At 36.9% G+C, this 14,701-nt stretch overlaps 1 protein-coding gene across 3 annotated transcripts in view; it reads right to left on the reverse strand.

Moving 5' to 3' along the window:
* ATG5 (autophagy related 5) overlaps window positions 1–14,701 on the reverse strand; it is a 116,961-nt gene that overhangs the window by 10,378 nt on the left and 91,882 nt on the right. For all 3 annotated transcript variants that reach the window (XM_029224234.1, XM_029224237.1, XM_029224236.1), the window contains one exon: window positions 7,478–7,595. In XM_029224234.1, coding sequence (XP_029080067.1) covers window positions 7,478–7,595 — 118 coding nt within the window. The remainder of the gene's footprint in view (window positions 1–7,477; window positions 7,596–14,701) is intronic.

Here is a 14,701-nt window from a genome sequence, read left to right on the forward strand (position 1 = left end):
TAAACCCTCATTCTGATGAAGTTTGGGGTTTGAAGGCTTTGTGTTTCTGTGGCATGAACTGGCAAATTGAAATGCCACCTCTTTGGGGGTCAGTGTCACCATGCTGACAAAAGTGCCAATTTGAAGTTCAAACTTCAAATTGAAGGATCCGCCTTGGAAGAATAATGTGAGATTTAGATGTTTCTTCTTTCTTTTTTTTTTTTTGTGGTATAGATGTTTCTTTTCTCTAATTGCTTTATGTCTGAAAAAAGCTGTTACAACAAACAGTTGATTCACTTTATAAAACAATCTAATCATATGCTATGGGGCTAAGGAGAAAAAAATGTGAATGCACCATCCTTACTTTTTATAGAAACTATTCTGTGGTTTCTCATAAAGCATGTCAAAAATAAAGTAGTATAATTTTCAAGTTAGACTACCTAAATGGGATATTATGACTCCCTAGCCTCAGCTGTTAAAATTATATTCTAATGTACTGACAAATAAAAGATTTGTACTAATAAAAGATTAGTACAAATAAGATTTGTACTAAAAAAGATTAGCACAAATAAAAGATCTGTACAATAAAAGACTTGTACAAATAAAAAGATTCGTACTAAGCAAATAAAAGATCAATTTTAGTCACTTAGTTCCTCAATACTTTCCCCCCACATCTGACCTCATTGAAAATCTTGTCCACATTTATGGGAGAAAAGTAGAAAAATAAAGCTAGTCTTTCAGGAAATAGAGTAGGGACATTTTAGGTCAGCATTTCAGACTAGACATTAACCCTGAGCAACCAGCCCCTGGCTAACTAGTGAAGGATTCTACTACAGTGGGACACTGTGACCTGGTCCCTCCTTTGCAACTAATTTCTGCTCATCTTTTAAGACTTAGCTCAGTCTTTACTGCCTACTCTGGAATGGATAAGACAATAAATCTTCCTACTATCTTTTGCATATCTCCGTTCCTACACATATCACATCTGTGCATCTTTCTGTCCATTCCAACTGGACTAAAGTTTCTTAAAAGCAGGGACACCTTAGTAACCCCAGTGTCAGAAGACAGTATGATGTGAAGAAACTGACGAATAATGAAAGCTACAACATCAAATGGAACCCAAAAGTTAAATGGTAGTTGGGAAGGGGCTCAAAGAGTAAATAAAATCCCAGGAAGCAGGGCAGAAATGGAAAAAGGCAAGCAGCAAGAAGACTGTACTTGCTGGTAAGAGAGACGCAGGCAACCCTGACTAATTTGCCACTGAATGTAAGCCTTTCCCTATACACACACTCCATTTGTACAATACCAAATATAAATTCAGGATTATAAGAGCCCAACTGTTACAGAGGACTGATCAACCGGAACTTTGAAATAAACTTATAAGAGTGAGAATGGGGCTTCCCTGGTGGTGCAGTGGTTGGGAGTCCGCCTGCCGATGCAGGGGACGCGGGTTCGTGCCCCGGTCCGGGAAGATCCCACGTGCCGCGGAGCGGCTGGGCCCGTGAGCCGTGGCCGCTGGCCCTGCACGTCCGGAGCCTGTGCTCCACAACGGGAGAGGCCGCAGCGGTGAGAGGCCCGCGTACCGCCAAAAAAAAAAAAAAAAAGTGAGAATGGACGTTATTATTTTTATAACCCTAACTTACTAGGTTTTTATACATTACATTAGAAAACTAAGCAATGAAACATGATTGGGAAAAGCTTATAAGATTTTTGTATTCTCCAAAGTAAAAGAATAAAAGCTATGATTTTTAGTTTTTAAAAATTTTTGTATGTTGTTTCTAATGGGCAAAGAAAGAAATTTCACTTCAAGCCTGCTACAGAAGCTTAGCTCTCTGAGTCATTTTAACTACTGCTGACACCACAGAAAAAATTTACCTAAGTTCACCTTTGGTTACTTCCTGTTACCTTGGCTAACTTATCTAGTCACTTACAAAACAAAAAAAGAAACACATAAAGCAGCTCATCATTAGTTACAAGAAAAATGACCTAAAGCACGTCTCCATGCATATTAGTACATTCTACCTTCATATGATGAAATAAGGCAAAATTCCTTCATGCATGAATCACTTGTTGTAAGGAATAGTAGACAATGGTGCCACATAACTTTTATGAAGCACTTTCTCCTGTAATCATGTGATGACAGCTAGTTCTTATCCATACACACCCAATCTTAAAGTCTTTCACTTTCAACTTAAGTTGGGTGCAGGTGTTTCAAAATGCTTCACTACGGACAATATCACAGGTGTACTGAACGAGACAGTAAAGTTTTTTACTGAAAGAGTGACTTGATGTTTTGAATACTCCCCATAGATCCTGAAATGACTGACAGTTATTTTCCAATGAGGTGACAAAAAGAAGAGGCAAATAAAAGTTTTTCCAAAGATAAGATACTGGTATTAGAAATGTGGCCTCCTCCTGGTATGAAATGTACCATCAAGAGTACCTCAAAAGTATACGTACTATTTACATCATTTCAATGAAGTATGTGTATGGTATGTGTATGTTCCCTGATGGATACAAGCATGTGACAGTTTGGGTGGGAAGAAAGTCTGTCACAAAAAGATAACTGCCTAAGAGGCAGGTTAGTGGATTAATGCTGTGAGTGGCTACCTCACTGCCCTCCCTTTAAAAAAGACCCAAAAAACAAGGGGAGTCACCTTGTGTATTATTTAGGAATGGATGGGCAGGTAGTGCAGGTTAAAAATTTAGGAGAGGGCTTCCCTGGTGGTGCAGTAGTTAAGAATCCGCCTGACAACACAGGGGACACGGGTTTGAGCCCTGGTCCGGGAAGATCCCACATGCCATGGAGCAACTAAGCCCATGCGCCACTACTGAGCCTGCGCTCTAGAGCCCACGGGCCACAACTACTGAGCCTGCGAGCCACAACTACTGAGCCTGTGAGCCACAATTACTGAAGCCCATGCACCTAGAGCCCATGCTCCGCAACAAGCCACCGCAATGAGAAGCCCGCGCACTGCAACGAAGAGTAGCCCTCGCTCGCCACAACCAGAGAAAACCCACGCGCAGCAGCAAAGACCTAACATAGCCAAAAATAAATAAACAAAATAAATAAACATTTTAAAAATGTTTTTAAAAAATTTAGGAGAGAATAAAGAGTCTTTAAAGGAATAAAAAAGCCTCACAAATGTGTGTGCCATTCTTGTGCAGGACCACAGTAACTTTGTATATGTACTGTGATCTGGGTGTAGGAATGGCAAAAAAGCACTAAGGTGCATTCTGACAAATGTGTCAGCTCAAACCACGTGACTGCTTATCATTTACATGTCAGAATGTCATAGACAGCATTTTCATAAAATCAACAAGAAGAGTAGCCAGAATTATACACAGGAACACTACAGTAACAACAGCAGCTCAGGTCCCTAATATCACGCCAGGGAACACCGAAAGAAAAGTGTAGGTCTTGCGTGCAGGCCAGATTAGGTACTAAACACAAATCATAGAATAAATTGAGTTAGGAAAAAGCAAACATTTCAGAATGTTATTTTAAAGTAAACAAAAAAGTGAAAAGATTGAAAAGGTGAAAATGAAAATAAATGGTAGCATAGTAAAGTGGAAAAACCAATGGACCAGGAGATGAGACTTGAGTTCTAAACCTAGTTCTACAATTAAGCAGCTAAGAGACCTTTAGCAAATCATCTAAAAAACTAAGAGACTGGGGCTTCCCTGGTGGCGCCGTGGTTGAGAGTCCGCCTGCCGCTGCAGGGCACACGGGTTCGTGCCCCGGTCCGGGAAGATCCCACATGCCGTGGAGCGGCTGGGCCCGTGAGCCATGGCCGCTGAGCCTGTGCGTCCGGAGCCTGTGCTCCGCAACGGGAGAGGCCACAACAGTGAGAGGCCCGCGTACCACAAAACAACAACAACAACAACAACAAAAAACTAAGAGACTGAACTAAAATAACTCTAAGGTTCAACAGTTATATGATTCTTTAAAGATGTCAAATACAAAATTAACACCCAACCAATTTCTTCCTGCTCTCCCTCCACTAAGGTTTTGTCTCACCATTCTGTGGATTTGTTGATAACTGTGCTGTCAGTTGGGGGGCTAGCGCCTTACAGTAGAACAGTTTTATTAAGGTTTTGAGTCTTATTGTGATGTTCTCACTCAATAGTCAAGGATGTTATAAAGAAGTACATTTTACATGACAATGTTCCGGAAAGAAGATTGTCAAAAAACATCTAAGAAAAGTACAATCAGGTAGCCATTTCAACATTAAGCTTTAGCTTAAATTTCAATTTACTCTTAATTAATAAAAGCATTTTTTCGATGTTCTTTAAAATACTGCAAAGTACTCAAAAAGAAAGAAAAATACAGTGCAGAGAAATGAATAACTGAAGGCCAATGCTTGCAGTGGGGGCAGCCTGTGGGTCCTGTCTCTGACAGCAATAAAAATGATCAATCTCTTAATTATACTTCAAATGGAAAAACTAGTCTATATTCCCAAATCTTCAAGAATGTAGCAAAACAGAGATTAAATAGATTTTAAAAACACACACAAAACCCTTATAGCATGGATCAAATGAATTGGAAAAATAAGATTATTCCTAAAATTACTGGGAATATCCCAGTCCAAATTTCTATAACTTGAGTTCAAAACTAAAAAGTTTACTTAACTATCTCTGTGAGGATTTACAGGAAAATGGCAACACTGGTTGTCTCTGGAGAGGGGAACTGAGTCAGGATTCTATGTATAGGAGTTGAGATAGAGACTTTTCACTAAATTCCTTTATAAACTTTTAGATTTTGGAACTATACAAGTGTATTGTCTACTAGAAAAAATATTTGATTATTTAACTGAACACATGTATTAAAAACCTTGATAAATAGGACTTCATCAAAATAAAATATTTTTTACTCTTCCAAAAAAATGAAAAGGTAAGTCTCAGACTAGAAGAAAATAATTACAAACCATGTCTGGTAAAGTACTTGTATAAAGAATATATAAATAACTCTCAAAACTCATGGATTATATGACATATAATCCATGAAAAAAATGAGAAAAGGATTTACATAAGACATTTCATCAAATATATCCATGAGTAACAATAAGCACATGAAAACACTCAACATCATTAGTCATTAGGGAAATTTTAAAAAACCAACATGAGACACCACTACACAACACTAGGATGGCTATAATAAGACAAAAAATATATACACTAATGAAGATGTGAAGAAACTGGAATCCCCATTCATTGCTGGTAGAACTGTAAAACGGTGCAGCCACTTTGGAAAAGTTTAGCAGCTTCTTAAAAAATTAAATATAAACTTACCATACAACCCAGCCATTCCACTCCTAGGAATCTACCCAAGAAAAATGAAAACATATGTCCTGTATGTGGATGTTCAGAGCAGCATCATTCATAAAGGTGAAAAGGTGGAAACAACCCAAATGCCCATCAATTGGTGAATAAACAAAATGTGATACATACACCCAATGGAATACTACTCAGTAATAAAAAGGAACAAACTACTAATTTATACTACAATATGAGTGAAACCCAAAAACATTATGCTAAGTGAAAACAATCAGTGGCAATTTTGTATAATTCCCTTTACGTGAAATATCCAAAAGAGGTAAATTACAGAGACAGAAAGCAGACTGGTAATTGTCTATAACTGGCAATAGGAGCAGAAATTAGCTACAAACAAGCACGTGGGAACTCTGAGGTGATGGAAATATTCCAAAACTAGATTGTGGCGATGGCTGCACAACTCTATAAATTTAATAAAAATAAAAATCACTGAATGGCAAAAAAATTATTTAACACAAACTCTTACTGAAAATGAAAACTATATAGCAATAAAGATTAGGATTATAAGACAGTATTATCCTATTATTAGAGATATGAGTATGTATGACAGTATCAAAAACCTTGACTAGTATAGTACAGTGGTGACAAATGACTCAGTAAATATAGTTTACTATATTTAGTAAACTGTAAGGTTATTATAAGAGGTTATAACTTAGAGGTTATTTAGTAACCTCTTAAACCAATGAAACTTGCTCAATTTTCATAATTTTGAGTAGTGGTCAATGATCTTTTCTATTGATCCTTTCTGGAACTGGTTCTGATGGTATTTCAGATGCCCCTCTTCTCCCCTCCTTTTGAGCCTTTGTGTATTTTCAAAGTGCTAGATATACATAGGAATGCCAGGAAAGGCAAGCATATTTAATTAAGAAAAATAGTTATATTCACAGGCCAAATAGCATACATTTTGAGTTCCATATTCTTTGTTTAGTCTTTTAGGCTAGAATATCAACATTCCTCTCAATCCTACTATTTCTAATTCTACTTAATAGGCAAACCATTTCCATAGATACTATATGATTCTTGAACTGTGTGATATAGTTACAAGTCATGTAAATAATACTGCCATCACCACAACTTAGGATATATTAATAAGAAACACAGCATTATCTACTGAAGTATTACCTTTGTATTTACTAATGCCTTACCTCTTCCCATAAAGGATTTAAAGTGGCAAGTTTTAAATGTTTTTCTATATGATAAATCCAAGTCTAGGCAATATATTAACAAATACAGCAATATGCCACTGAAATTTCCCCTACAGCTTAGTGTAACCAATAATAAGACAAGTCATTCAGTAACAGGGTGATGGTCAAATTACGGTACACTGATAAAAAGGACCATAGTGCTGGTATTTAAGAACATAGCTTTAAAGAATTTTTAATGACTATCATGTTATGTTAGGTGAAAAAAGCAGCAGGACATATTATTTTATACACACACCCCCCTGCTCAAATATTCAAGTATATATCTGCATGTGTGTGTCAATAGTGGCCTCTATGAGTTAGGGGTCTATAGCATTTCCCCCCTAGTTTTCTGCATTTTCCTAGTGTTCCTTATGTTGCAATTAAGAAAAGAGAATTGTGATTTTTATATTTTTCCTCTGCTTACAGGAAAACAATCTTAACCTAAGCTACAAAATGAGGACTACAAAACAGGGCAAGCTCTTGACTGGACTTGTGAAATGTTAAAGCCTCAGAGAACAATGTTGAGTAAAACATTAAAGAGTAGCAAAAAATTCAAATAAAATACGTATCCATTATTCAATATTTTGAATTTTAAAATATCAACCAAAGGCAAGACCTTTTCTTTGTTTTTTTTTACTATCTCTTATTCCTTTAGAATGAAGAAACACAATGCAAGATTAAAAATAATGTTTACCAGAACTGAATTCACAAATGAAAGATGCAAGCCCCAGAAATATGAGAGTAATTTTAAAAGTGTATTTTAGTTTGCTAAAGAGAGTGAAATTCTTATTCTCTTAGTGTCAATAATTTATAAAATAGTAAGTTAAATATCAAGTGCTTCTATTTCAAAAGATGAACAAGAAAATGAAAATATCTTCCTGAAGTAACTAATAACTGTTATTTATAAATATAGAATGCTTATGTTACTTCAGTAACAAAGAGAAATGAAAGAGATGTTTTAATGTTGCTGATTATATTACCTTCAGGAGCAACTGCAGAAGGACAGACTTCTTTGAGGAGGTCTCCTAGTGTATGCAATTGTCCATCTGTAGCCACAGGACGAAAAAGCTTCTGAATGAAAGGCCGTTCAGTTGTTGTCTATTCGAAAAATGAAAAAAGATTTCAAACAATTAAGTCTCTGTTGCTGCGAATTATGAACTAATAGATCAGAAATTTAAAGCTGGCATTAGCTGTCTTCTGATATAGTGTAAAGCATATAACATCACAAATGTGGTATTATGGCCCAAAATGCTTAACACGAACTCAAGTAAATCTAATCACAGGAAGCAATAAAACAAATGCAGAAGGTGCAGCATTCTAAACACAGCTGGCCTGAACACTTTAAAAAAGTCAAAGACATTAAAAAAACAGAAACAATACAAAAAGATTAAAAGAGACTGACAAGATATAACAACTAAATACAAAACACAAAAGTCTGACTGAATACCGGATTGGAGAAAGCAATTTAAAAAGATCAGCTATAAAAGACATTTTTGGAATAAATGGGGAAATACGAAATGAACATTAGATAATATTATTAAATTAATGTCAAATCACTTAGGTGTGATAATGTTTATAAGGACAATATCCTTATTGTTAAGAAATTCATGATCCAGTATTTAGGAGTAAGGTACCATGATGTCTGAAACCTACAGTCCAATGGTTGGGGGAGGGGAGCGAGAAGGAGTATGTGTGTAGAAAGAGACAGCAAATGTGAAAAAATGTTAATTACTGGTGAATCCAGGTGAAGGGTATTATATGGTCTTAGTTGTTTTATTATTTTATCTTTTCTATAGGTTCAACAAATTTCAAAATAGTAGATGTATTTCCTCTGACAATTGTTACTAGCACTATGTCATAATTTATTGCTAAGAATTTCAACGTCTTACCCATCCGAAAAATTAGGTTTAATTTTCTCAAACTCCCTCTCTAGAAGCACGACAACAATGATGAAGCCTCCCCATGACAGACTGCGGAGGCTCTGGAATCAGCCAATCTATGAATAAATAGCACTGTCGTTTTTGAGTTCTGTGATCTTGCACCCAGTTTCTTTGGAAATCTGGGACATTCCATACCTCTTAAGTTTATTCTGGGAATAGGAGAACTGCCAAGAACAGAATAAGTAAATGATAAGGAGAATAATACCCACCACAACTCTTAATTGGTATTTCATTTTAAGATGCTAAGTTTTTGTTTTAAGCTTCCTGGAACGAAAAATCGTAAAAACCTACAGGAACAGAGTAATACCTTATATTTTATAAGAAAATGATTTCAAATACCTAGCCATTAAAGACAAGTTTTTGGTTTGTTTGTTCGTTTTTTAATTAATTTATTTATTAAGGCTGCACCGGGTCTTAGTTGCGGCATGTTTAGTTGCAGCATGCGGTATTATGAGTTGTGGCATGCATGTGGGATCTAGTTTCCCAGCTAGGTATAGAACCCGGGCCCTCTGCTTTGGGAGCGTGGAGTTTTACCCCCTGGACCACCAGGGAAGTCCCTGTTTGTTTGTTTGTTTTTAAATCACAGAGGTATATATCTCAACTTCTTCAAGATAACTTTTACCAGATTTGGTAAAAAAAACATCTGATTTTAAGCGCAGACATAAACTACGATGTAAGAAAAGCTAGATGTGGTGCAAGCATGTGAGTAACCTCTCCTGGCTTTACACTGTGTGTTCAGTGAATACATAATAAATGTTAAAAACAGTGTTACAATAATACAGTTGAGCATATATGGAAAGTATGAAAAAAACTAAAATTTTAATAAGTATGCACTGAATATAATGCAATTCACTTCACTAACTGAACTCTTCATTTTTTAAAAGTATGATTGAACAGGGAACTCTACTCAATACTCTGTAATGGCCTATATGGTAAAGGAATCTAAAAAAGAGTGGATATATGTATTTGTGTAACAGATTCACTTTGCTGTACACCTGAAACTAACACAACACTGTAAATCAATTATACACCAGTAAAAATTTTTTTTATAAGTGTGATTGATATCCTTCAATTTTGGAAGCTCATAGTTTTCCCACAGGTGAAACTGAGAATGATATCATGCACAATCAAGGATTAACTATGTGAAGATAATAAAGGTTAGAAGAATTCAGAGAAAAAAGAAATGAATAGGGGACTGCAGTAATAATTTAAAATAGCCACCACCCACTTAGTGCTTTCTATCTTCCAGGCAATGAAGAGGCTTTTAAGACTTTTTAGCAAAGGAAGTGACGTGATGAAAGAGGCTTTTTCTGAAGACTAATGGAAAGCAGCTCTGTGTACAATGACTTGGTGAAGAGGTAACATCAGGATGATCGGTGAGAGGCTGTCTGAGTAATGCAAGCCTATGTGATGACAACTAGGCCCCGGTCAGTAGAAAAGGAGGGGCAGGACTGTACCCCCAATTTAAAAAAAGTTAAAATGTATCATCCATGCTCTGATCTGAAAATACTAAGGTTTTCAGCAAAGCCAAATAAATCTTTTCAAGATTCATTCGCCCCCTACTTAGTGATAAAACTATGAGGTGGCTTAGCTCTAATAATATAATATATATTATAATAATTTGAAAAAATATGCTAAACAGGAAAGGCTGAGTAGTCTCAGCCACATATTAAAAAACAGAAATTCTCCCCTATTCCCATTCCTAGAAAAAATGGCCTGTAATTTCCCTGTACTTCTCTTTTTTCAACTCTCTCCCAAAGTGGAGCAGTTATAATAAAGGTATAACTTCAACAACCTTCATAATGCTATTTGCTTGGGGGGAGGGGGAAAGCCCACATATTCTAAGTAAATTCTGTAGAATGGTAACCAAGAAAACTCTCATCAAAGTAAACTGCTGTTTTTCAAATAATAAAAACCTTTATTAAGATACCCCAATAAAAAATCTAATAAACACTTTCTGTTTAACATTTATTCGAGTGCCTTTAAAAACCTGCATTCTCGGGCTTCCCTGGTTGCGCAGTGGTTAAGAGCCCGCCTGACAATGCACGGGACACGGGTTTGAGCACTGGTCCAGGAAGATCCCACATGCCGCGGAGCAACTAAGCCTGTGAGCCACAACTACTGAAGCCCGCGCACCTAGAGCCTGTGATCCGCAACAAGAGAAGCCACTGCAATGAGAAGCCCGCACACCACAAAGAAGAGTAGCCCCCGCTCGCCACAACGAGAGAAAGCCTGCATGTAGCAGCAAAGACCGAACACAGCCAAAAATAAATTAATTTTTAAAAATCATATTAAAAAAAACTTATATTTTCATTCTTAAAAAGTTAGTATGTTAGAAAAGAGCCATTAAGTGTCTGAGTAAGTTACACCAAAGATTATGAAAAGTACTCAATTTTGAGAGTTACTTATCCTTAAAAGCCCTCCACAGACAGATCAGGAATTCAACTACTGTACAGAGGTTCTAAAGGGCAATGGGAATGAAGGGTAAATTCATGTAAATTTCTTAACAGATCTCATTAAACCTAAGTTGGAGTTAAGCAGAGAAGACTAAATTATACTAGGAAGTATTTAAAAGCTATTTTCCTTTTGAATATAGCAAGAATTTTAAAAATACAAAAACTCCACGAACATGAATTCTTTAAACTTTGATTTAGTATACATAAAGCCAGATAATGCTAACAATATCCATGGTAATCTGAACCTTAGCCTGATAGATAAGAAAGCCACTGTAATAAAACTACACCACAACACTTAATCTAGCCATATATTTGTAAATATGCAAACTATTTCAGGGACTTTCAAGAAACAGAATTACTTTCTCATGAGAAATAATATGACTTGGTAAAGTCATATTTGAAACTGCCCTTGCTAGTTTTTAAATTAAATATGTTAGTCATTTCTTTCTTTTTTTTTTTGCGTTACGCGGGCCTCTCACTGTTGTGGCCTCTCCCGCCGCGGAGCACAGGCTCCGGACGCGCAGGCTCAGCGGCCATGGCTCACGGGCCCAGCCGCTCCGCGGCATGTGGGATCCTCCCGGACCGGGGCACGAACCCGTGTGCCCTGCAGCGGCAGGCGGACTCTCAACCACTGCGCCACCAGGGAAGCCCCTGTTAGTCATTTCTTAAACACATCAAACGTATATAAAATTAGGATGCTACTGGCTGGCTGTGCCCCATCCCTTCTTTACTTAGGCACCCTCATCACTGTACCAATAACTTTTTCCTGTATGAAAAAGTTATGCTGTTGATTTACCTTGGAGATATACTGAACAGAAGCAGAGGAACTAAATTTGTAAAAATTTTAAGTTAAATTTGTAAGATTTTACTGAATCAAGTTTGCACACATATGCATGAGTATAAATGGAGGTAATATCTACACTGCAGAGTTTCTGAGATAAAATATATACACAGTACAATCATGGTACACACAACCACCTAAATACACACTAAAACACACACTACCACCGCAACATTACCACCACCACGATCAACAGTTTTAGAGCACTGTAATGAATATTTTAACTTAATACTGTCCCAATTTACCAGACTCAAATTTTATTTCTTTTTAGTTTTAATCTACTTTCTCTAAGTTCACTTATCTAGATGCTAAAAGGTCCAGAATCATGAAATTCAGCTTATGTTGTAATGTTTTTATATGGCAGGGTAAAAAAAGCAAAGTCACTTTAGGACTTGATTCAGAGCTAGTCTAGAACTTAACACCAAAAAGCAAGATCCATAAAAGGAAATATTGATAAACTGGACCCTTATCAAAATAAACTTTTACTCTAGAAAAGATTCTGTGAAGAAGATGAAAAGGCAAGACTGAAAGAAAATATCTGCAAGACTACATATCCAACTAAGGTCTTGTATCCAGAATATATAAAGAACTCTAAAAATCCAACAGTAAAAAACACAAAGAATTCAATTAGAAAATAAGCAAAAGACACCAACAGACATTTCACCAAACAGGATATACATATGGCAAATAAGCACGTGAAAAGATGTTTGAGGGCTTCCCTGCTGGCGCAGTGGTTAAGAATACGCCTGCCAATGCAGGGGATGTAGGTTTGAGCCCTGGTCCGGGAAGATCCCACATGCCGCAGAGCAACTAAGCCCGTGCGCCACAACTACTAAGTCTGCGCTCTAGAGCCTGTGAGCCACAACTACTGAGCCCGCATGCCACAACTACTGAAGCCTGCATGCCTAGAGCCTGTGCTCTGCCACAAGAGAAGCCACCACAATGAGAAGCCTGCGCCCCACAACAAAGAGTAGCCCCCACTCGCCGCAACTAGAGAAAGCCCACGCGCAGCAACGAAGACCCAACTCAGCCAAAAATAAATAAATAAAATTAATTAATTAATAATAAAAAGATGTTTGACATGTCATTAGCCACTAAGGAAATGCAAATTAAAACCACAATACAACATCCCTACACACCTACCAGCATGTCTAAAATAAAAAATGGTAATAATACCAAATGCTGGTGAGCATGTGGAGAAACAAGATCTCTCGTACTATTGCTAGTACAAATGTAAAATGGTTCAGCTCTTATGGAAAAGGGTAAGGTAGTTTCTTACAAAACTAAACATACATTTACCATATGACCCAACAATTGTACTCTTGAGTACTTCCAGAGAAGCGCAAACATATGTTCTCAAAAAAAATTGTGCACAATTGTTCATAGTAAAAACAATCCCAATGTCTTTCAACAGGTGAATGGTTAAACTGTGGTATATCTATACCACAGAATACTACTCAGTAATAATAATGTAAAAACCTATTAATACATGCAACAAATTGTATGGAATGCAAGGGAATTACACTACGTGAAAAAAATCCAATCTCAAGCTTATGTACTATATGATTATACTTACATAACATTAGTAAAATGATAAAATTTTAGAAATGGGGAAGAAATTAGTAGTTGTCAGAGGTCAGGGAAAGGAGAAAGTGAGGTTGGAGGCTGAGCTATAAAAGGGTAGCCTTTGTGTTGGAACAAAACTAATGAAATATGAATAAAGTTTGTGGATTGTATCAACGTCACTTTTCCTGGCTATGATATTTTACTGTAGTTATAGAAGACGTCACCAGTCGGGGTAACTGGGTGAAGAGTATGTATAGAGGTGTTTCTGTATCATTTGTTACAACTTCATGTGAAGATTATACATGTTAATTTATGAAAAGCATTTAGAAGAATGCCTAGTGAACAGTAATTGCTCAATAAGTGCTGTTACTGTTCTTATTAAGCATGACTTGACAGTCAAAGGAAATTTATTAAACACTAACATGTATTTTATATTGAGTTGTAATATGAAATATGGATAAGAAGATATACTAATCTTGTCATCACACTGTTACTACATAGCATTAGGGCTGACTTTGTTGTTTTGGTAGTATATATTGTATCAATATCATGAGTTAGAAATGTTAGTTTGTTGAAAATGACAAATTACAGCTGGACACATTTGGTTCACGGACCATGGAGTTAGTGACCTTAAAGAGGAAAGAATCATATCCAATAGGAAAAAGAGATTCTATTCACTGAAACAAAGAGATTAAAAGTTATGAAAGAGAAAAACATAAAAATTCAGAAAGGATAAAACCTAAAAGATGCCCAGTAGATGCATGATGATTCACTTGTTTGTGAAACTTATAAACACCCTTAATTAAAAGGCTGGGGGTAGGTGGGTCTCCTACTGATACATCAGGCAGTACCTCATGATGACAAGGGACTCCGTTTGTTAGAACTGCTTAGATAGAATCATCCCAGTAGTAGTACCCAGGTTCAGGATCTCTGATCTGACTCGCTGTAAACTGAATCCATAATATTTGGTCCAGTGAGCCTTAGACTGGTATTCTAAGCCCTTGGTTGGGCTGAAGAAATAAATATTATATTGATACTTTATATATGTTGTATTTCTCCAGGTACAGCAACAAGTTTTGATATCATCAGCTACTTTGTATGTTTTGCTTTTAAGTCCTATGAAAGAGTCAGGATAATTGGTTTACTATATTTGTAAATAAAATTTGATTTACAAGACTTGCTTAAGTATATCAAAGGAGTTCTGGGCTTCCCTGGTGGCGCAGTGGTTGAAAGTCCGCCTGCCGATGCAGGGGACGCAGGTTCGTGCCCCGGTCCGGGAGGATCCCACATGCTGCGGAGCGGCTGGGCCCGTGAGCCATGGCCGCTGAGCCTGCGTGTCCGGAGCCTGTGCTCCGCAACGGGAGAGGCCACAGCAGTGAGAGGCCCGTGTACCGAAAAAAA

Source organism: Monodon monoceros, unplaced genomic scaffold (genome assembly GCF_005190385.1).
Source record: "Monodon monoceros isolate NGI ecotype Baffin Bay Population unplaced genomic scaffold, NGI_Narwhal_1 Super_Scaffold_15, whole genome shotgun sequence".
NCBI classification, from domain to species: Eukaryota; Metazoa; Chordata; class Mammalia; order Artiodactyla; family Monodontidae; genus Monodon; species Monodon monoceros.